This window comes from Rhea pennata, chromosome 12 (genome assembly GCF_028389875.1).
Source record: "Rhea pennata isolate bPtePen1 chromosome 12, bPtePen1.pri, whole genome shotgun sequence".
NCBI classification, from domain to species: domain Eukaryota; kingdom Metazoa; phylum Chordata; class Aves; order Rheiformes; family Rheidae; genus Rhea; species Rhea pennata.
Genome location: NC_084674.1, coordinates 924,279 through 949,044, shown reverse-complemented (window position 1 = coordinate 949,044; position 24,766 = coordinate 924,279). Strand labels below are relative to the sequence as shown.

The following is a 24,766-nucleotide window of genomic DNA, read 5'->3' as shown; positions in this document are numbered from 1 at the left end:
AACCAGAGTTTCCCCTTTCCCTTCCCCCAAACATGTAATTTCGTATCAGGAGCAAATTTTTGTAGATATAAACATGCAGATTATAGAGAGTCAGTTGTCCAACTAGTGTAACAGATCATAGCTCTACTGAAATCAACAAATTTAAAAGAACAACGGCCATGTGCAATGTGCAATAATGCAAGCAAAAACAGATGTATCAAATTATCATCAAATTCATACAGTGCTTCCCCTCAGTCAAAGTAAATTATAAAAATATGTAACAGCAGGAATGTTAGAAATCTGAAGATGCAAAGAGAGACCACATAAGGCAGTAAGAAATAATCACCTTCAAAATATTGTCAAAAACAGAGAGATTGAGAGGGATTTAAATTAAACCAACTATAACTGCAGTAGGAGGCAATAGGAGATAAGTAAAGTTTAAAAATGTGCTTTAATTCTGTATTATTCCACCATCTACCTCTATGAGAAACCAAATAAAGTAGAAAGGAATGCATATAAAGCTATTTCTCTTATCAGGAAGGGATGCTTTCAAATGGCAAGTCATCAGACAACTGTTCTTTTTCTTCCTTGCAACTATTCTAGTTTCTAGTTTATTAAAAAACTAATTGCTGTTAATAAAGAACACAGAGGAAATAAGCTTTAGGCATTTGTTCCCTCCACCCATAAATCTTCTTGGTTATTTACACATATTTTTAAACAGCTACCAAATAAATAATCAAGTGCAGCTATTTGGCATAAAACTATAAACTGAAACTTCAGAGATTATGGAAAGCTCAGCATACAATAAGTATAATGAATATTTTGCAAGTCTGTCAGAAATTGTGATCGCTCATACCAAGCGTAACTAAAAACCTTTCTTGAAGCAGATGAGATGGTATAATCTCCGTAAGTCAACAATATACAGAATGATACAACTCAAATAACGATGGCTTTTTATTTTCCATTTGAGCACTCTTTTGGAAAAGCGATGTTACTTCACTTCAGTTTCTCAAAGACTGCAGTTCAACATACACAGAGAAAGGCTACATAGAAGAGACAAGCCCAGTAATTCACAGTAGCCAGTCTTTCCACAGAGCACCACTAGAAACCAATATACCAAAGTCTACGAACACATTAACCAATAATCTATTGCTTCTATCTCCACCATAGAAGAGGGACATCACTGCAAATTAAGTTGAACAAGATATACTCTGTCCTTGAGATTCCTTAGCTTTTATCACTCACATGAAAAGGATTATGCATTGCATCGATGTCTGTGTGAATAAGGACAAAGTTCATATTAATATATTGGTATTTTCTATTTATTTTTATTCTTGAGATCTCTGCTAGAGGGGACAGCTCTGGAGACAATCACAGCCCAAAGATTAAGCAGGGATTTGCAAGAACTGATGCAAACTAAATTCCCATACTTTCCCAAGAACACAGACAATAACATATCCAATCTGGCCAATGAAATTCTCTCCAAAATTCAGTATCCTTCATATGTTATAAATCCACAAATATTAAGCTGAAGAATGCTTTTCTACACCATGCATTCAAAGATACATACACATTGCCACAACAACAAATAGTATAAAACAAATGAGTATGGAAAAGCCTATAGGGAACAAATCAGTGACACGCAGGAGTTATTTGATGCTGTGGCTAGTGAAGAAAACAAATGTATGCTGGATTTTGTTCCTAGTTCATAAAGCGTATCTGCCTAACTGAATATGCAAGTTGTGCATTTTCACTTTTCACTGTGTTAAGAGATACAAACACAAAATGAACTGAATTAAAAACAGCAGTGGCATTATATAAACATTCTAAAGAAAATTGAAATGTTTTATTCCTTTAGTCTCCAGACAAATAAATACTTATCCTGATCCACAAAAGTATTTTTGCAGATCCCAGTACACTGACCCCATCACTGTCATTTCAAAGATGCAAACTGTCATATGCCCAATCTCAGTAATTGTTAGATCTGCAAGAGAACCTATGACACCGTTTCAACCAGCTAATTAAAATATACACCAGAAGTAAAGCATATCTATACACTCCCATTAAAATCAAATAAATCACATTTATTATATGTTGTGCTTATATATCATGTTAAAATCAATGCCAGTCGCTTTGCTTACGGTCTTTTGATTTTTATGGATTTTTCCCTTAAAGACTGTGGTAAAAGAATGATGGAAAGAAAGAATGTTTCTTAGGGATATCCACTTATTAGTGTGCAGGGATAGCTGGATTATATTAAACATTACTAACCTGTGTCTGTTGGCAGTTTTTCAGCAGTGGCTTCTCCCGTGTTCTGAGCACTTTCTGTTTTCCTCTTACCACTCTTCTTCCACCGATTATTTACTTGATCCACTAAAAATTGAAATTCACTTCTGTGTTTTTTTCCTGAAACATAACAGTGCATTACTGTACAAAACCAAGCTGATCAGTATCACAGGACTCCTAAAACTATATGAATTTAAAATATTTGGGGGGGGGGAGAGAGGCTTATCACTGCACTTTAAGCGTTCTAATAAACACTCAAATACGAGTCTCTGCTTTTATGGAGTTACCCAGGAGTCAAGAACATTTGTACAGATGGAAATTTAACTTTTACACCAGATTTCCAATTAGCATATTTTAAAGATTCACCACATAGTAAACACCATGTAGGAAAATACAGGCCTTCATTGACGATACCTGTCTGAATCAGGGCATAGTTCAGACAGCTGAGGGGAATGATTAGCAACAAGGGCAAATTTTTCCACTTCATTCATCCAAATCCAAATGGGCAAATATCTTACAAAAACTCATCAGCTTTGGATTGTCAGAGGCTTGTGTATGTTATAGCAGCAATTTCAAAGTGTTTTCCAGAGGAAAGGTAAGTGTATATTCCAAAATGGTAAGCTATTTAGCTTACCTAGTCTCCTAGTGCAACCTAGTCTCCTAGTACTACTGGGGGAAGTAGCTACAGAAACTGGCTAGTCTCTCCTACCTCTTGCAGGCAAGCCTTCCCAATGGAAAGAGGTAGCAAATAACTGCAGGTGACCTTGAATTGACTTACTATCTTTCCACACAGCAAGACCTTCTACCTTAAGTTAATCCATGGTTAAAAAAAAAAAAAAAAAATCAGGCATACAGGCATCAGTGCACCATGGTGCAGCAGCCATAACGCGCGCATGAATACTGCTCTTTGTCAAGATCATTTTTTCTCTTTTGGAAGTTATCCATGTCTGAAATCCCAATACCTGATAATACTTCAGCAGAAAGTGCAGTTAGCTAGCTTTAGAAAAAAAATGAAATTATTCCTCTTCACGGAACAGTGAAATTCATTCTACATTGATTTATCTTACAGTTTTAATTCTTGAAATCCCAAATCCCAGTTCTTTGCTTTTTGAAAGACTTTTGAGTATGTGACTGATCTTATTAAAAATAAGCCCAAGGGAAAGCAATGAGCCCCAAAATGCACTTTCCCAAACAATCCAATAAAAGCAAATAAAAGATGTTACTCCTTCCCCATACACACACCATACTCACCTGGCTGCCATATTTTATGTTTTATCACATAATATTAGAGTATATCCTTCCAACTAGAGAAAGAGTAAAATTTCATGACTATTCTGTTACATGCTTGAAAGTAGCACTGGATTGCATTTTTGCAATAAAGCCATTTCTAAAGTCTTTGTAGCATGCTTATGCTTTTCATTCGGATCATCTAATTACAGTTAACACTTCTTTTGAATATTCTTTGCACATTAATCATTTAGTATGTTTTAAGCAATCCTCTGGTACTCAGACAAAGCCATGTTTTATGTAGATACTTTACATTCTTTACTAGGAGGCCGGGAAAATAAGAGGCCTCATCAGACAAATTATGTAATTACCTAATACTTGCTGCATACGAAGAGAACACATTGTTTCTCCTATAGAAAGCATCAACTTTTAATAAAACAGCATATTTGACTGTAAGTACTCACAGCTAGTAAAGCATGAAAGTCTATCAGTCAATACAGATGGTTTTATATTGATATACTAAAATCAAGGCAGAAAATACAGATTTCATTTATTTGAAAGGACTTTCAACAAGAAGTCATTCTTATAAATAGGTTTGTCCTTCTGAAATAGGAAATAAATTCAGCTAATGGCAAAAGCACTCAAAATATTTTCCATATATGAGGCAATAAGGGCTGAGGTACATATGAAATGTTCCTGTGGCAATAAAACTGTTTTTAATGATACAAAAAGGTGAGATACACACAACTCTTCCTCTATATTCTCTAGTGCTTCTCAGAACTAGCACACAGAGACTTCCAAATTCCAACAAACTATAAGATTCCAAATCCAAAAAGCTGAGTATTTTCCAATCCTTCACTTGACAAAACAGGATTCTGGGGAGTCATAAGAAAATAATACTCTCTCCTATCATCAAAGGCAGCAAATGACTCGTGTACAACTTGCAAGGAAGTAACTTCTCAGAATTTGCAATACAGTGATAATAGACAGTGACAGATTAAATTACACAGCTCTTGACAGAAAAAAAGTACATCTTATATTACACATGTGGTCTGTTTTCTTTTACATGCAATTGAATATTGTTTAAAGCCTCTGCTTTGTACAAGCCATACACACGCTGCCCTGATTATACTTGCAGAAAGACTAACACAGGTCCCTGCACGGAGAAAGAGCAAACGAGTGAAGGGGAATACATGGAACAGATGAGAACTACGGGCTAGAGATGAGCAAAGCCATGACACCGCCGCCTCCCGCTACAGCACGTTCCTGCAGCACAGGCACACATCTCACCAGGGACTTACATTTTGCTTTGCTAACGGGCAAGGTGGAGAAGAGCCAAGATAAAATGATACTAACTTCTGGCCCACAGAAGGAAACCAATTTAAAATAATTTTCCCACATATAGTTTAAAAGTGATTCCCCTCTCTTCAAATAGCTGAACACACCACAGAAGGTCAACAGTTTCCAATAAAAAGAAAATTCTTGTCCAAGATGCTTGTATTTGAACCACTGCACATCTATTACATAATTCCTTTGGTACATCATTTTTTCCACATGTCAGTATTACTATTTTTGTTGTTTTATGGTGCAACTACAAAGCTTTTAACTTTAAAAAGAAATGTCCTGACAAAACAAGCCACTATTCAGATACAATGTGAAACAGGTCTGTGCTGAAGCTTCATATCGTGCACTTTTTTTTCCTTCTTTTAAGCTAAGTCCAGTAATAAAACTGCTGCAGACTCAACTACAAATATTTAAAACACAAGATACAAATCAGTAAGTCCTTGAATCATATTGCAAGCTGAAATACTTATAAGCAGAAAGAACAGCAGAAAAAAATCCTTTAAACAAATTTATTTCTCTATAGATTTTTTTAAAAATTTTTAAAAAGAGGTTTGACCAGGAAAAAAAAGCAGATTCAAGAGGAGCATAACGTAAATGGGACAATGCTTTGCTTTTCTTTTCTTTTTTTTTTTTAATTGTACCTTTAAGGTACAGGCCCTGGTAGCTACTCAAGTGGAGTTCTTTCAAAAAACTCTTGACTTATGTAGAGAAGACACCACCAACACAGTGTAATTTGCAATTTGCCAAAAGCCTGCAAAACTGTAATGAAGATAAGAGAAATGGGTCCTTATTACAGTTTTTTTTAATCTAGCTTTTCAGACAGGTTGTTAGGCAGTTCCACTGTCTCTTATGCTTCACGTGGAAGTACACAACCATATACAGCATACAGATTTGAGGATTTTAACTTCACAGAACTTAATGTTCACTGACTTCTGGTGGAACTCAGCTGCAAATTAGAGACAAAGGGTTGAAATGCTGTAAGTTAAAAGGAAAAATTAAAACTTCATTGTACATTAAAGCTTTTTAAAGTTCCTCTGAGCTACAGCTAAGAAGGCATGGTATAAAAGTTTTTAACCTCTAACCATCCTCTAATTTTAATGTACAATTCTTGCTGCATACTTATGTTTGCCCTATTGCTTCTAACAGATATAATTTGCTGACAGTAGTTAACATTTACTTCTTTGGTCATCATATTTCAATAGTTTTGAAGCACGGATGTTTCTATTAATCTTAATATTTTAATCAAATTTTCTAAGACTTTTAAATGTTCAATTAAGTGTCTGAGGCTACTTTATTCACTTGGGGATTCCTTTAATAATTTTGAAACTGCAAGTCCTTTTAACGATACAAATTGAGTAACATAACCAATTTTGAAAAATTATGTTATTTAGTATCTTTTTGTTCTAAAAAGGATAAAGTGGAGCTCAAGAAAATAAAAGGAAGAACAGATAACATAAATCCTTTATGTTAGCAATATAAAGCATCCTTTTATAAAGCTGGCTTACAAGGGCTACTGCTTTCATGTTTCCCCCTTGGGTAAGCAGGTAACTTACAAGGCTGTGATGCGAACACAAGCAAGGATTCAGTTTTACAAAGAACTTGTGCATATCCAAAATAAAAATACTATTAATTTGTTTAGAGCTACTAAAGCCTATATGGGAAACATTATTCAATCAGGTATTGATTAGTTCTAAACTATTTCATATTTCTGTGCATTATATTGCTAGAGATTTCTATATGGTAAGAGAATAACTATTAAGCAGTTACTTGGAATTATAGGAGAACACCTAAGATTCAAAGCCTGAAACAGCGTGTGTACACTTAAGAACAGCAATAAAAAGAAAGGGAAAAACCTGCTACAGATTCAGGCCGTTATTTAGCCTTTACAGACATAGGTATATCTCAACTAAAATCAATTAGGTTAAATCCAGCTGCATTATGAAATTATTTATATGCCTAAAGCAACACAAGAAAACAAAAGAAATATGACTATATTGCAGATTTTAAAACATCCCTAAAAATCAGAACAAGTTGTCCCTTCATTCCTTTGCTCCTCTGTGGTTTAAAGCAGAACAGTTTAATGTTCCTTGAATATTGTTTTAGTATTATATGTCCAACTACTGTGTTTGAGCAGAGAAGTGAGATGACTGGGAAACAATAAGAAAGAAATTGTGAATCAAAAGACAAGACTAGAGAGCTGTGTGTGGATTAATGCTATTCTGCTTTTAAATCTGTGGCACAAACACACAAAGAGGATTAAGAAAAATCAGCTGCAAAAAACATTTTACATATAGTTTACATTAGTAGTTTCTTCACTAAATTACGTAAAAAGGGCGCAAGTCTTTCAGTCTTTAACTCTCACAAGAATCTCTGCTTATAAACTAACCATAAAGCACTGGTTTTCCATACAGAAAGAGAAAACAATTCTGAGTTAAAGTACAAGGTAAGGTGAAAGATAGTTTAAAATATTATGCTTTCCCAGGGTCAAGTTAAGCAGGAATCAGTTCTATGTTGTAAAACAAAAAATTGTATCATTGAACCATAGCTCCCACCACAGTATTTTCTTTTTAATTATTTTTTGTTTCTTATTCCCCTCTTCCCTTAAATCAATCATTCTGATTAGACTTCATGGAACAAATATTACCTGTTATTCCATAATGGCAGAAGCATATTTAACCAGCATTATCCCAGACTCTAGGACAGACCAGGCTCAAGGTAAAAAAAAAATAATTATTTTTTTAAAATTGCACAAGGTTTGCACTGAAACCCAACTGACTGCCCAGGATGAAGGAAAAAACATCAACAAAAAAAAGCAGAGTTCTCTCTTTTTTAAAAGATCCCTTTGCAGTCAAAGAGCCAGATGAGAAGGGAAAGTTACAGAAGATACAGGAAGGACTGTATTACAGTCATTCTCCAAATCTGAAAACTGCCTGCCAGGTAGAAGTCATATAGTGCCCAGAAGCCCAGGAGAGAAAAACAATATAAAATCTGAAGTTGAAAAAGCTCTACGCACATAAAAAAAGCCCTCTGAAGCACCTGCCATTGTTCACAGGGACACACAACAGCAGGAAAGATGCTTCTTTTTTCAGTGTCATAATTCATATAGATATTCACCTGCTGCAAGCACAGAATTTTAACAAAGCAGAAGCAGCAAAATAATGAACCAATTCACATAAACCTCTCCAAGTAATTCAGGGGTTACACTCAGAAGATTCACTGAAAAATATGGGGCAAACAAGGGTGAAATCTCACGAGTGAAGCAGGATCGGCTTTCACTGTAGTCACAGCTGCTGCTCGGTACTTCAAAAGTTGCATCGTAAGAGTCACATGGAAGAGTCTTACATAGAGCACGAAACACACAGCGTTTCTCCAAGTGACAGCCAACAGCCAGTTAGCTAGAGTTGATATCATTGGCCTGGATGTAAAACATCAGTTCAGTCACAGCAAGTCCCTTCAGAAAAGTTCTGTTCCTTATTTCTGCTGGCGGATTTCAGATGAAGCCATATAATCGTGTATTGCATACCCAATGCAGAGGGCAGATAAACTCTACTTTCTTGTTCCTTACATCCAGTTAGTATATAGGAGGACCATTAAGGAGAAAAGTGCATGAATAGAGATGCATTCAGGAAGCAGTCAACTTCCTTCTCAATCTTACTCAGCCTTGGCAGCAAGTTTTATCAAAAGTCAGTATTTAACACAGACCGAGTTTCAAAGAGGAAGTTTCAGTCCAAACATGAGTACCTCCACTTTCATTTATTAAATGAGGAAACATAAACGCCCCCCAAAAATTAGAAGTAGTTTAGTACAAAGTAAAGATAAGGTGAATTTATAAGGAAAATGAAGTGAACACTTGTATGTTACTTACGATAATCAGCGTGGACCTCATCTATTTCTTTCTCTGTCTGGTCTTTTGTAAAGGTCAAGCTCTACAGAAATCACACAAATGTTTATTTACAGAGGGAAAAGATGATAAAGCTGCATATTTTAAAATGAAAGACTTAAAATTGGAAGAAGGATCAACTGTCCATTTCCCCCCCCCAAGCTCTGTCTCACTCACAGATAATATATATTTAAAAGTACATATATATGCTGCTTTGCTTTGCTTTCACAAAAGACACCAGGAGTAAGCCTAGCCACTTCACATTACACTCAGCATGTGTATACTATAAAATACTCCCTAATACTGCGCAAACATACAAGAGACAAAAGTATCATGCATCATGGGAAAAGAACAGGAGCTATTGCTAGTACCCAAGCAATGAATTTGTTAGATAAATCCCAGAGAGTTCTAGGAAGCAAAATATTCCCCACACTACCGTGAAGGGTCAAAATCCTGCAACATGACCAAGGGGAACATTTCTCAAAAATTTTCAGTGCAGTCAAAAAAAAATGCTTCTACTTAAATGGTTCAGACACAGAAACAACAACAGCATGCTAAGAACTGCCCATAAATGAGCAGAACGAGAAAACCATGTTGATAAGATGGTACACCAATTCCAACATACAATCTGGGAATCTACAAATTCCCATAATAAAATGATAGGTAGACATGCTTAGTGCCCACTCTGCAATTTCTCCCCTTCACTTTAGAAGCAAAGTGAAATCAGCTTACATTTTCACCAGGTTTATTAAATTCAAGCTGAACTCGAATCTTCTCATTCTTTTCCAGCTCTTTAACAATCTCTGCAACTGTTTGAAAACACAAGAAACAGATTACTAAAACAGGAGTTGGTAGCACTAAATGGAACTGCCTACCGTGAGCTTAAATCACGAAGGGACGAACAGCATTACCTTTCCAACAGTCAAAGCTCAGGCTCATATTGCAAGCCAGAACAAACTGAATGGTCTAACGCCAGTGCCTAGGGGACCTTTGTTAAGGCGGAAAAACCACTTTAACTTGGAAGAGCTGGCCGCGGCAGCAGCGTGCGAGAGCAGGGAGCAGCAGGCAGGGTCGGGAGGCCGGGGCCTTGGCGGAGGTGCCTGGCGGGAAGCTGCGCAGGGCAGCCTGCAGCTGGCGCTCAGCCACTCCCGCGCCCTTGCTCTTACTTTTGCTCTGTATTAATCTCATGGAAAGACGGAGTCTTATTTCCTCCAAATCTTATACTAACATATTATAGTGATTCTGTGACTTACAGGCATGTCTTTTATAAAAGTTTCAATTTTACAACACACTTAAAGAAGAGATAAACAATTTAGTGTTATTTATATATATTTTTTAAAAACACCTCCAAGGACTACATTCCAAGGCAAAACAAAACTGTGCACAGGCTTATGTCCAAAACTCATAGTCCAAAGATGTATCAATTACAACTCACTATAATAGTTGAGGTAGACACCTCAGACATAACTGGGTTTGTTAACATTTTAAATAAAACTACAGCTACGCAGGACACTGCTTGGTTTACTTTGACATTTATTTACTAATAGCTTCCTACCCTTAATTGTTTTTACAGAACCATTACATAGCTATGTGTATTTATTAAAACAAATACTTTCACTATACAGTGAAGTAACTAGAGTAGGGGGAAAAAAAAAAGCCTCTTGAGCTGTGAAGGAATAAAACTTACTCAAAGCAAAAATCCAGGAATTTGGCATTTAAGCTTCTTCAGAAGCTCAGCTATTCTTATTTTATAGTTGCCTCAGGTTCACTGCTACCATTCAAAATGAATGTCTCCAGCATGTGTCTTAGCCCAATAACTCATCCTTTATAGAAAGGTTTTGAGCTGGAGCTTAATAAAGTTCTGCATCGTTTATGGGACGCTAGCTAAAGCTCACTGTACTACTGTAAATCCATTCATTTAGCTAGCTGGGATCAACTACGCAGACAGGGATCTTGTACTATTTTATTAAGTGAAGAATCATTTCTAGGAAAGAGTAACACCGCGGATGTTAAAAATCGAAGGGAGGACGCACGCACCACAGAGCTTCAGTTCAGCGCAGCCCGAGCAGGCCAGGCCAGGCCAGGCCGCGGTGCCGCCAGCGCCGCCTCCCGCGCGGCCCGGCGCCGAGCGGCCCTGCTCCCCCAGCCCAGGGCCGCTCGTCCCTCTCGTCGGAGGCGGCTCTGCTCCCGGTTAGCCTGGGACGCCTGCGTCCCTCCGCGGCCTCGGAGGGGCCGGGAGAGGCCCGCTCCTTACTGCGCTCAATCCCACTTCCGAGCTTAACGTACGTAACGCTGGCACTGAAATCCTGACACCAGTGCTGTTCATGCACACGTAAACAGTGAATTTGCTAAGCTTCTGTCATTGCAGTAAACTTGCTGAAATCAAACACCCATCTTAGCTGCATATGCTGGTTCTCACCACAGAGTCTTCCTGAAGCCCTAGGGAACAGTTTACGGCATCTGTTTATTTTCAAGAGCGATTAGGACACAAACAAAGCAGCTGTACTTGGTACCTAAATCACTTAGGGGCACGTAACCTCTTCTAGTTCCTGTTCAAGTTCTTAAAAGAGGAGCAAAATGAAAAAAGCAAATAGTTCTGGTTATAAACTCGCTTTTCTCATACACTCAGGCCCAAAAGTCAAGCCCAGAGCTGGCAAGTAAGGTCAAGATTTGAAAAATCAGGAGCCTAAACTCTGACTACTTAATTCATCTTTATATTCCTCAGTCACCGACTTGATTTTAAAGCAGCACTGCATCTGGTGCTTTTGCCCGTTTTGTAACGTTGAACACCAAAAATTGACTTTATTTTTCTAACACCACAGCAGCAGTTGCGGCTCTTCAGCATTTGTGAACATTGATCACACAGGCCATAGAAGCATGGAGCTACCACCTGAACTTTGACAATCACTTCAGAAAAACGCTATGCTGTTCTATTTGCTAGGCAGTGAGTGCCTGGCCCGAGCGGCTGGTTCAGTGTTCAGATTTGGAAGTCTCCTCAAAGACTACTCCCTCCCCCACAAAGTAGTCCTTCTGCACATAAGCAGCAATTAACACATGTAAAATTAAGCTGTGTACAAGCAGTGGGTTTGCTATCTTATCCACAGAGGTGCTAAGCCCTGCTGTGCAAAAAGTGGTTTCAGCTCCCAACTCATTACATATGACTGCCTGCGCTGGACTGGCATTTCACGCAGCTCCAGGAGCTCTGCTGCCAGGGAGGCCAAAAGCCCTCCCAGGCCAAACCACTTCGAGTCCTTCAACACATTCAGAATTGCTAACAACTTTTGGAAGAAATGTTAAACCTATGAACGTCAGAATTTAGAGTCTCTGTAAATATGAGATTAAAAAAAAATAAGAGGGCGAAGTACAAAACTTAATCCTCATCTATTCAGCGGGAAAATTTTTATCCCTTCAGCTCTTGCTAGCAAGAGCACTGACATATAGCAGGTCAGTCATCTAAGGCTACAGAGCTTGTAGACAGCAAGCTGTCTTGAATCAGTGCAGAAAATACAGTATCTGCTATGTGAGAGCTTCTTTAGGAGGGTAACAGCTCTGTAGCAACAAGGAGAGCAGTATCCTGGTAGAAATCCCTTTTAAAGGACTCAAAATTTATGGTTACATTATTTTCTTTGATTTGACGTGTATGGCAAACTGATGTCTCTCACATGCGCACGCACACATATTTGTGTTATTTCTAATACCTATAGAACTGAATTGAAAGATGGCAAAGGCAAATGACATCTTTAAAAAGATGCATGTATTCAGCTTGCATAAAATGGAATATAGTGAGATTAACTGGGACAGTTCTCCCTCTAGCATACATGCTATCTGGAATTTAAAAATGGCTGTGTCGCCTACAAATCCAGGCAGCACAAACATCCCTCTCAGACTTCATCCTTCATGAACCAGCCCTGGCACTTTCCAAGAATTAAACATGCAAACCATAAACTGCTGTTTGAAAGAACTTTATACTGCAGTCGCATTAGACACTAAAACACAATCCACTTTTCACATATAATGAACTGTTTAGTGCTAGGTACAGTCTGAGTTGAAATATAAAATATTGCTGCCAAACATCTAAATGGATATAAAAAGTATCTGCAGTAAGACATTTTTATTTATTTATTTTTGCACTTAACCATCAGCTCAAAAAAAGAAACCTGATTTTCAAATTAAATCCAATAAAAATATATAAATGATTCAGTGTACAGAAGGAGGACAAATGCAAAACCAAAAAAATTAATAATCAATTCACTTTCTAAGAACCTCAAGTATTTCCAATTTCTTTTTTTTTTTAAACTATGCGTCTTAGAGCTTAATTTGGAGATACCATTAAAATGCAAAGTGAATAAAACCACAATACATTTTTTGGAACAGGTTCAATAAACCAGAAAGCATTTTAATACAGGAAGGAGGAAACGTGTGTTAATTAAAAAAATATTTTTTTAAAAAAATGTATGTGTTTCCCAGATACTTCCAGAGTACAACAATATACTTCTGGATTTCATTAAATTTCCTTTTTTACATTATTCATGATTTATATAGCTCTGAAGATAAATTCTTCCAGCTCCAGTGTTCCCAGATATTCAAGCCAACCTTTCTCCTATTCTTAGAATACCAGAAGGAAAAAACACATACAAATAGTGATGATGACGACTACTTTCCTAGAATTTATAACTTACCCGATTTGGGATTGAGAGAATCACACTGCGCATTATACATGTGCACAAATTCCTGGTGCCGTTTAACGAGCTGCTGCCGGGTGCCATGGGTAGACAGCCCCTGCTCCTTTAGTTTCTTCTTCAAATCACGATCAGAGAGTAAGTTGTAAACAACTTTCGAGATAGTCTTCCTTTTGTGACCAGAACTGTAAAAGGAAGAGGAAACAAACAGGGTATTTTGGTGGGGCTTTCTAACTAATACTTGTAGCAAGAATCCAAACGTTGACTTTTATTTTTACAGGGTATTTCTTTCACTTTGGATAAGAAATGCTTCAAAGAATCAGATCAGAGATGCAGTCATGACAGACACATAACATTACACACTGCAGGGGACACGCAACAGCAACAGGTCTAGAACACTTTTTCCATCTAATACAAGGAACATTTAAAATGTGTAGAAAATAATCAGTCAAGTCTGATTTTCTTTAGAAAATTGTGTGTAAACTACTTCTCATGTAATTAGTACTATGACAGTTTTTAATAACTCCAGCAAAGCCTTCAGAATCACATCAAACACAGCACTAATGTTCAGTAGGATCAAGCCTGCATTCAGTCTGAATTCAAAAAGTGTGCTTTATTCACAGATGCCCGAGATGCTTGTTTTTCCACCCAAATATTGGCTGTACCTTATCTGAACTACTTGATGAGGTTTTAAATTGCAACCTAGAACATTAATTAGAAAATTTTTCAGCTTTCCAGGCAAATGACTGAGGAAGACAGTCATGTACCAGAAAGCACATTTGTAGTTCCCATCTAGCAGAAAGATAGCGTGGTAATGCAGAAAGTGACATTAAAGAGAATTAACAGTGCTCTCAGATGAGCAACATCCAAAACCAAAGTTTACTCCCTCACAGTGCCATATGTCAAAAGCAATCAGCCTTCCTCACAGCGCAAGGGAAAGTTTCTTAATTACAGGGAACTGCCATAGAAAATTCAAGTCGTGCTATAACTTTTGCTATCTACAATTAGCAGCACAGTTTCTTTATCTCAACCTTCCCTACCTCTCCTGGTGAAATATAACCAAAGTAGTCAACAAGGTACCAAAATCCATCTACTCCCTTACTCACCTTCAACTTAAATAACCTCTTGTTAGTTACAGAAGAACAGCACTTAATTACAGACACTTTCTTCCTGAGGCAAAATGAACTTAAGCTGCACTGCTCTGAATTAAAAAGACATTAACAGACATGCTGTCTCTATTGTGAGAACAAGAGACTTGAAAATTGTATTCAGCAATTTTAGCTTATCATGGTAGAAATAAATTTAAAATAAAAGACTTAAGCATTTTCATTAGTTTACTCCCACATAGCCCCTGTATGAACAGCTGGCAAAAAGAAAGATGCTTTTCCACAGTACTCTTTTAAGGAAAAGAGTTTTTTCAGATTCTTTGGGGGAAATTATAAAGATTTAATTATTCAATGAGAGCTTTATAAGTCCTGAAGAAGTTGTACTTTTACTGAAATTCATCAGCAGCAGCACCTAGAAGACAGGTGACAGCTTTGGGGGCAGACAGCTACATGAAAACCATTCACAACAATTTTGAATCTTAGTATTTTCATTCATCTTAGAGAAATGCAGAGTTATCTGTAAACATATGCTTACCTGTTATAATTCATCCTGTTGCAATTTGGGGAACTAAATGATCAATTCCACTGAAATACTGCTCAACTGTTAGCATAGCATGCCACATGCTCCTGATTTGAGACTAAGCAGAGTTAAAAACCTTAGAGAAGAACTATAGATGGGCTGTTACTAAAACCCAAACACTGTTAAAAAATAAACACATTGCCAAAGTCATGTTTAATGCACAGCAGCCAATCCCTCAGGAGAAATATGCAAAATACTATCTTAAGAACCAAAAAGTCCAGCTAAATAAGCAAAATACTAAATCCTATTAGGGACATAATCTTGATAAAGATCAATCTGGCTTTCATTTCTATTCATTAAGAAAAGAAGAAACAAAAAAATAATCCCAATGAAGATTAAAATAGCATAGCTTAAGACTTCTATATCAATTTACCACTTACTGATCTTCAAAATCCTTTAACTTACAGATTTCACTCTAAGCACAAATGGGCAAAATAAGAACTTTAACATAAAATTACTATGCAATTTAAGGTTAGGGGACTTAGAAATACAAGTATGCATTAAAACTACATGCAGCAAGCGTCCTTCGCAGTTCAAGTCTGATCAGTTAAAAGTAATAATGGTCTAAATTTACACTAGTAAGTGAAAGAAAGAAGTCCACAGTTCTGATGTGAATGTGGCAACCCTAACAAATTCTAAAGTCGGAGGCATAAAGTCAATGACATGCATTAATCTTACGAAAACTGAGACCTTAAAGAAAGAAGTTTTCCTGGGGGAATTTAAGAACCACTGCAGCAAGCACAGTAAGGTGCAATTTTTATCTTTTAACTTGAAAATTCTTTCTCTAGCTGTCCTTTGACCTGTCTGAATCGGGGGACTGTCCCTCTCCTCTGCCCTTAAGTAGCTAATCTTGTCTTCTACAGCTTTAAAATACATTTTATGGAAAGACCAGAAGTACAGATCCCTTCTCACCAAGTGAAAAGCAGGAATAAGTGTTACCTGAACACAATTTTAATGGTAGTGAACAGAAATAAGATGACAATGTACAGACTAGATTTTATTACCTATTTAACATCAAACACTTCAAAACATAATCCAGTGTTTTCTCACCACTAAAAGTCAAAAAGTAATCCTTTTGCTGATGCACATACTTTTTGAGAGAGGAAGATGACCACTATCACATTTATACAGTGATCTCAAAGCAATTTACATAGCAGCTAACCAAAAAACAAATATAAGCCACTGTATTATAACTCATCAACTAGTATTTCTTATTTTGGCAGTACAAAAAAGTGGTCAGATGCACTTAAGTTTTTAAAGTTAAGTTTCTTACCTTCTGAGGCTGTCTTTCTTCTCTTCTCTTGCCAAGCAGCTATCTAAATGTTTGTTTATATATTGTTCTGGAATAGTAACCCCACAAACAGGGCAATCCACTGAAAGCAAAGGAGAATACTTTTACTAACACATACATTAAAGCAAAATCAAGTGTTCTCATGTGAAAAGTATTAATTGTTGACTGAAGAAAACAAAAACCTGAATTTCCAGATCTCTCTCTCTTTTTTTTTTTTTTTTTTTTTTTTAAGGATCTGGCGCATCTAACTAGAGTCTTCGTTCTTAGCAGTTATATAAAGGTGAATAAATATTCTGGAGTAAAAATAGTATATAAGAACGTATCTTGTCTTCTGTCCACAGTAAGATAGAAAGAAACCTCTAACACAAATGCAGAATAACATACATATTATATAGAAATCTAAGGATTAATATAAACGTAAGAATAAGTGTATTTCTGTGACAACTTCTCACTTTTGTAGTATTTCACTCCTAAATAAAGGAACTTGTTTTATTCTAATGAGAGAGTATAGCACAAACTTTATTCATTTTAGCATGATGTTCCCACTTTATGGCTCTTAAAAAGATTGTCAGTATATGAGTCAGTTAACAAAATCTCATAGGAATATGGTGATCCAGCTATGCCTCATACTCATTTTAAAGTTTACATTTCAATACTTAATGCAAAAGGTGTGTAAAACTTGCTAGAAAAGCTTCATCACTGCCTCACTTTGGGACCCTGGCTTACATTGTTTGACCTTTTTTTTTTCTAGTTGAAATAATTTCAATGTAATACATACCAGAGAATTTAATAAGGTCATAAAATGGTGATCAAGTGCTCAAGAGTAAATGAGAGGTAAAATTTCATATTAGTTTTAAATTATTAATGTGAGCAAGTCTGCATAGAACGAGAGGACAGATCTTTTGGCTAAGCAGATGCTACTTTTATATGGCTACTTTCAGATTACACCTGTATTACATCTTTAAGGAGTATTTACCCAGATAATTAATAGATATGAACTTCAGAGTTCCAGTCTATTAAGTAGTTAAACAAAAATTTTAAAGGATAAATATGAACATTAGTTCATAGCAATCAATATTTTACTCTGATGTGGTCCACTGTCTTACCTAATTTAGGTTTTTTTATTGACTCAATGGGATGATGTCACAAAACAGGATTCTGTCATTTTATTATTTATTTTGAAATATGAGAAGGTGAAACTAATTTTAACTCTGGACAATTATGGAAGAATAAAACAGAGACTGTCTCCAGGAGAGCATATGAACAAAACTATTAACAAATTTGAAACCATGATGACTTCAATTTGACCTGCTTGAGCAGGGGGTTGGACCAGATGGTCTCCAGAGGTCCCTTCCAACCTTACTGATTCTATGATTTTGATTGTATATATATCACTCAAATAACAAACACTGTAAAATTAGCTTGCTTCCGATTACTTGAGAATATGAGAACAGAATGAACGACGATATTGTCTGTCTAACCATTAAGGGGAAAGAGAAGAGAAAATGACTTTATTTTCTACTGAGTAAGCCTGTTGTGTAACCACTGGTTAGAGTTGTTACTAAAAACAAAGGAATCTAAGAGTTGAACTCCACTTATTTGCTTGGCATCAACCCAAACTTCTTCATCAAGAATATGCTTGTAACGTAACTGCTTATGTGAGACAGGCAACTATTTCACACAAACATTCAGCCATCTGAATGAAACACAGCCCAGTTAAAGAGGATGCACCTGAAAATATCAATACTTTAACTGGCAGATCAGAATATTGCAGAAAAATGAGATGAATGCCATATATTGATGGTTCTCTGATGCATATAGCCAGCCAATAACAAGGACTCAGGGAAAAGAACAGGATGAAACAAAAAAATAAAGCATCTCACCTTTCTTAACTAATTTTGCCATAGATGTAGAAGGTTCTTCATGATTTTTGGCACACACTGGACTCTTTCCTGATCCCACTTCATTGTCTTTACCACAAGCCTCTGGAGAACTGCTACAAAGGTTATAGTGGTTCTCAGTTTTGCAAACCTTCCCATCTGTTTCTGCAAGTCCATCTGTCTTTGCTGGGGTGCGAACATTTTCCTTTTTCAAGAAACCATCAATCACTGGTACCTCTTCTTTTTGGCCAGTTTTAACTGGCCAAGCCACAGGACTTCTAACATGGCTTTTGCCAGTTGATTGTCTGCTACAGGCCAATGGAGAAGAAATGACTGGAGTATCCATGACCAACTGGAACAGCTGTTGTCTAGAAGTATCCAGAAAGCAACATGCAGTTAGCTACATCTCAAAGAAAAAGTTAACACTGTTAGAAGAAATAGGGAGAGAAAACAGCTGGGAATAGGCTTTCACTCCAATTCTTCCTCATTCTCCCTCTTGCTAGCAGACAGGACTTGTGACTTGCTTAGCCCACAGAAACCACAAGCACACTAGCTCAGTGTCACCACACTCTACAGAACCTAAGAACTATTTTCCCGATTTTCAAACAAAATAAATTATAGTACAATTGTAAAAAAGTGAGCATCAATACATGGCACACAGCGTGGAACAAGTTTTTCACCCTTACTTGCAGACCATAGATAAAGAGTTTCAAGACAAAGTACGTCAAGCAAAGTATGTGCTGTGATAGACACTCCCCAGAACAGAAGTCCACAGAAAATGTTTCCATGTTCTTTCTGTTCTTCCTTACTGCTGATCATCTTAGTACAGCTGCTCACTGACCACCCAGCAGAAAAAAATCCCTCTAAAACAATAATTGAATGTTTGTCAATTCCTGAAATTTGGCATCAGTCAGCCTGGACTGTGTGTGTTACATGGTTCATTGATGATCTTTCAATATGCATCATTAAACACACCTGAGAAATAATTTTCTTAGATATAAGGTAAATTTCCACACAGCAGATTGCAAACATACTGCAGTAAAAGCAGCTCTTCTGCATCTTCTCAATATACTGGGTAATTTAAAACATGGAAAAAACTTGTTAACCTATCTTATGTCTGCCTCTCCCTAATTTTAGTACTTCAGAATGATGGGCTTGCCAAATAATGCAAGCTCTCCATTTTTTCTCATATTTAAGTTTCAGGAAAACATAACCACCCTTTCAAACTGCCACCTTCAGTCTCCATCAGAGTGCATACTGCTTACGCACACATGCTCTTCCCTCCCCCTGCACTTCCCACCCTCCTCAAGGCCAGCCAATAGCAAGTGGATGCAAGTTAAACTGAGGTCTCTTTCCAAAGAAATAAACTTTAATTTTATCACTAGGAACTTGGTGGAAGCAGAAGGTTCATTTTTCTGTCTCACTTTCATTAGTACTTTTAGCTTTGAGCCAACATGTAGAATTATGAGATCTGCTGTCCTGCTCAGGCAACTGAAAGTTACTGAAGAGCCTACAGATTTTAAAGACATGTTTTCTTCCTTACCCTCCTATGGGTTTCTGCAGAGTTCTGTTTATTTTGCCACATATTTTATACAAATCCATCTAAAATAAAGTAAGCCAAAGCCTGCAGTCTTGGCATGGAGACTGCATAGCAGTGCAGCTGTCTAGACTGTCCGCATACCTTTTGGTTCACTTTCACTCCCATATCATCATAGGCAGAGAGAAGGTTTTCCCAACCAATGTCAATGACAGATAAGCCACATGCATTCCAATCTTACACGCTACTTCTTTGACAAGAATCCTCAACATCCAGAGGGGCACATTCAAGTTCATATTACCTACCCCAAAAGAGCCAGCAGAAGCACACACACAGGCATTAAACTGCTCCCTTGGCAACCTTTTACCCTTTCTTCACCCGTCAAGCTCTCGAAACATGCAGAGCCTGCCCACCTGTTTTAACTCTGTCCTTGGCTTGCTACAATTCCCATAACCATCACCTGCCAAGCACTACCCTGCTGCATGGTCAGAAATCTTATCAAAAAAAGAAGCAATTGTGAAAAAGTTTTACCACGTACAAGCTGTGACAAACCAGTATAGCTTACAAGAAAAATGTAAAGGAAAAACACTAACAATAATGAATGGAGGAAATGGGTTCACCTCCTGAGATATTCTCAGGGGTGGTGGGGATCTCCCCCTCACTTCTTTTTACAGCAGGGTAACAAGAGAGAGGGAGGCAAGAACAGGGACAACTTTTGAGGTTGTTGGAGAGTCCGAGAGGCTCCACACCAAGAGACATGCTATACCTCACACACATCTCACTCCACTCATAAATCCATACCAAGTGACTCACACTGCAGCAGCTCCAAAGCAGCAGGCCTAAAGCTTGACATTCAAAGCAGAGTACAATAAAGGTGATGCCCACTTTGGCTAAGAGGCAAGCCCCTCCTTGTACTGCTACTTACAACTGCACAAAACGTTGAGCATCTCTCAAACATATCTGTGTGTTCTTCCAGTTCATAATACTTCAGAACATAGCAGAATACCAAAAATACTGGTTGAAATCATTTTGGATTATGATTTTTTTTAAGCAACAGGAGACTGTGGGTGATGCATTTACAGAACATGCAGAGTGCCATAAAATTATTTTTATAGCACTTTCATGAAGACATAAAGTCATAAGCCCATAAGTTTCAAGTGTAGCTATGCTGTAAAATTTACAATTGAAAAACATTCCAGTGTTGGGCGACTACTTAGAAAACCTATCAGTCTTAAGATAAAGATCTGTTATGTCTGGAAAAAAAAAACCTAAGAACTTGCTGTATATATGTCTTCACTTTTAAAAGACAGATACATCACTCCATGCCCCAACAATTATACTAGTTAATAATGGATTCATGATGAATAAACGGAATAATCAGCTCAGCACACTTAACATTTTGCTGCTGCTATATTCAAGCTAGATTCAAAAGCCCGACTGGAGTTTGATTTTTCTGGATTACAGGAAGAAACTGATATTAATCAGTGGCAAGTTACATTAGGACTAAGAGACCCTGAATTTCTACAGAAAAAAAAAACCCAGCAATTAAGTGTGGCAGGAAAACTGTTTTCTTGTCTCCTCCTGCCTAGATAAGAACTGGACGTTTCTAAGAAGGTTAATTCCATGGCTGACACAAATATAGAGTGGTCTAGCTACTGTTGTCATAAGATCAACTTCACGGGAAATTAAAGAGCTTCTTGAATGGGAACATATACAGCACCTTTAAGCAGACATGTCTCACTTCTGCTTGTTTGCTGTTTATAAAGGAGTGTATTTCGTCCTAAAGCACCAGCAAGTTCTGACAGAATACCCCTGCACACGGCCCTCAGCAGGAATAATTGCCATATGAAAGAACTCAGTTTCATTGCAGATAAATACACTGTATTCTTCAACTTAAAGGTAGCAAGCTACGGTCCCAGAAGATCTGTCAGATCACAGATGGCTATACTTCGCAGTAAAGTTCCAAAGCAAATCAGTTGCCTTTTACTCCTAAAATGTTTAGGCAAAATTTAATCTTGTATGAAAGAATAAACTTGTGAACTCAGGGTGGGTTGTGCTGGAGGTTACAAGGTGGACTACCTAAATGTAAGACTATCCCACTTCAAATACAACTGCTTATTTGGACAAAGGCAGACAAAATAATGAAGTTACCATTCAGAAAATTTCTCTTTCTGTAACAATTATATCAATAAAATATGTTTTGGTGTATACAGACACACACAAACTGGAGAACAATAAAACAAAATCTATCCTAACAATAAACTGAAAAAGGGTGTTGTAATTACATCACCAGTCTACAAATAACCTCAAAGATATTTCTCATATTGAAGGATAAAGACTTACAAATAGATTTTCTGAAGAGATTTGATTTCGAATAGAATCGATGGAAAGAAATCTAGGCATACGTTAACTTGTTTGTGAGAACACAGCCGCCTTTTAAATCTCTCTCTGCTTTTCTGGTGGGAAAACCCAGAAAAGGCTCCTGCTGAACTCGACAGAGGAGGGGACAGCAGGCTCCCTCGGCTTTGTGGGGACATCTAGCGGCTGCAGGGGCACCGGGCCAGAGCCCAGACACGTCGCCCTGGGCGAAGAGCCCAAGCACGCCCGGCTAAAGCGGGCAGTCCCATCGACCTTAGCTCAGGCTATCTGACCTGCCACTTCCCTTCCTGCATGCCAGACCCGCGCTACCGGCACTTCTTACTGCCACAGGAATCCTGATGGTTGCTCTCCAGGTGATTCTGCCGAGCACGATCACGCTTGAAGGTTCATTCATCATGCCAGAGACAAGGGCGGAAAAGCCAAGGGAAAGCAGGCAATTAACGGAGAAATTCACCATCTACCATCACCAGATAAGGCTTACTTAGAAACTTACTCTATTAGTAGACATGATGACAAAATATTTTAAAAGACTCTGCATTTTGCATGCAACTTTTAAACAATTAACTTTTACCAAGATTATCTATTACACGCCCTTACGAAGCTAACACAAAGTACTACCCACTCCAAAAGGTTTCAGCGAATAGTTTCACCTTACTGGCACAAAAGTGATAATTGCCTCATAGCCGAGGAGCCTCCGTTTAAGAGCACAGGTGCCCTTTTAGGGCCGAAAGAGAAGCCAGTAAGACGTTAGTATGTCCTAACATTCATTGGTATAACTACTGCCCAATTTTTCCCTTCTGACTCATCCTCTTTAAAGGCTAGCCTGGATTAGGGCAGGGAGCTATTACTCTTTTAGTTTGGCTGTAAATAGACTGTCATCGTAATACTCTGTATATGGCATACTTTCTCTACTAGGCATGCTTCAATAAAGGTATCAAAATTTTGCAGTTTTTCTTCTTCAGATCTGCAAGATTTGCAAAGAAATTTTCAGTATACTTATTTGTCAAGATCCTGCTTCCCATTTTATGGTAAGTTCACATCTCCCTTGCCCAAGGAGCTATGAAGTAGAGAAAGAAGGCAGGAATGTAATGCTTCTGCATAAATACATTCAGGGGGAAGGAAGGTAAGTGTCAGTCTTCCTAGAAAAAGCTCACACAGGACAGTTCTAAAGGTACTGAAGCACAATTTCTCTCCTTGAAATTCCTTCTGCAGTTCTCACGGAAGATTATCACTGTATTAGAAATGACAATACCTGCTCCCAGAACGCTGCGAGAGCAGATGTGTTTCTTCCTATGACTCACTAGCCGACAAGTAACCCTGATCAGGAACCAAAGACATAACCTTGAAAGTAAAAACACATTTTTCTTCCCTGCGTGTATGTGTGTATATATATATATATATATATATATATATATATATATATATATATAAAAGATCATTTTCAGCAGCGACCAGTTTTCTATTTATGTAACTAGAATTATAATTTCCATTTCTACATTTTTCTAATTATGTGATGCAGAAACTGATGATTTTTACCAGAATATTTTTTTTTAAATAGACAACAAAATTAATGTCAGAACAACCCCAGACGTTTACACTTTGTACTATTTTGGAAGCCACTGCTCTCACGGCAGCTGACAAAACTCAACATTGTTCATGCACTCCACCACTTACTCTCACGACCCGAGGAAAGATTGCTCTGCACCCATTAAAATAGCCTGTGGGCTATAATTGCCCAATAGGGCAATGCACATCCTTAGCACATTCATTACTCGGTATATTTGTATATTCTGCTCCCTCTACCTTTTCACACAGAATACAACATTAATGGGCACAGTTCCATAATGAATACCACATACATCTTCACTGTTGCTGGGAAACCTCAGTCTACAACTTCTACTGGGAGGAAAGCAGGATTCCCAGAACAGTCACTGAGCTAAACAGAGCATGAATTATCATGAAGGCTGTGATTCTGCACACACTTATAGCACAAGCCAAATGCTGAAAGAAAGTATAAATGGGAGGGACATTCAGGACTATTCAGAATGATTTCCACCCCCCTGCACACACTGACCTTGCTGCACAGTTTTTATTTTTGTTAACTGTACTAGCAACATTAACATTTTCTTTCCCTACAGGTCTAAGAAACATGTTCACATTTTGTTGAATGCTGAAAAGATTTAAGATTTAATTTTCATAAATGCTAAACCACTTGAGGCTCAAGTCAAGGGGGCAAGGATTTGAGGAGCTCAGCACATTTCAAAAAAATCAAACCCTGCAGTTTGGGTTTGTTCTGGGGAGGTCCAAAAGAAAACAGAAAAGGAAGACACGAAGGGATGAGACAGACAGTTTGTCTTCTACTAGCTTCTATAGGCCAGACCCACCAACACCTTTACAGCTTAATGACACCCAAAACATTCCCCAAGCAGGTAGTACTCCCTCTGAACATAGGGCCATCTGCAGAGTACATGCAACGTCAGACCAGAAGAGATCAACAGCTGAAGGTACTTTTGCAACAGCACTCGCCTCACAGGCAGTCTCTTGGCTCCTCCACTCAATTTCAGCAGCTCTGGTAGTATATCCAATTCAAAGATTATA

General features: G+C 37.6%; 1 protein-coding gene across 2 annotated transcripts in view; it reads right to left on the bottom strand.

Moving 5' to 3' along the window:
- The window catches only part of RAD18 (RAD18 E3 ubiquitin protein ligase), a 61,301-nt gene that overhangs the window by 26,134 nt on the left and 10,401 nt on the right, over positions 1 to 24,766 (bottom strand). For both annotated transcript variants that reach the window (XM_062585649.1, XM_062585650.1), the window contains exons 5-10: positions 18,256 to 18,620; positions 16,355 to 16,454; positions 13,396 to 13,580; positions 9,449 to 9,525; positions 8,702 to 8,762; positions 2,251 to 2,385 (exon numbers count right to left, since the gene is read on the bottom strand). In XM_062585649.1, the coding sequence (XP_062441633.1) occupies positions 2,251 to 2,385; positions 8,702 to 8,762; positions 9,449 to 9,525; positions 13,396 to 13,580; positions 16,355 to 16,454; positions 18,256 to 18,620 (923 nt within the window). The remainder of the gene's footprint in view (positions 1 to 2,250; positions 2,386 to 8,701; positions 8,763 to 9,448; positions 9,526 to 13,395; positions 13,581 to 16,354; positions 16,455 to 18,255; positions 18,621 to 24,766) is intronic.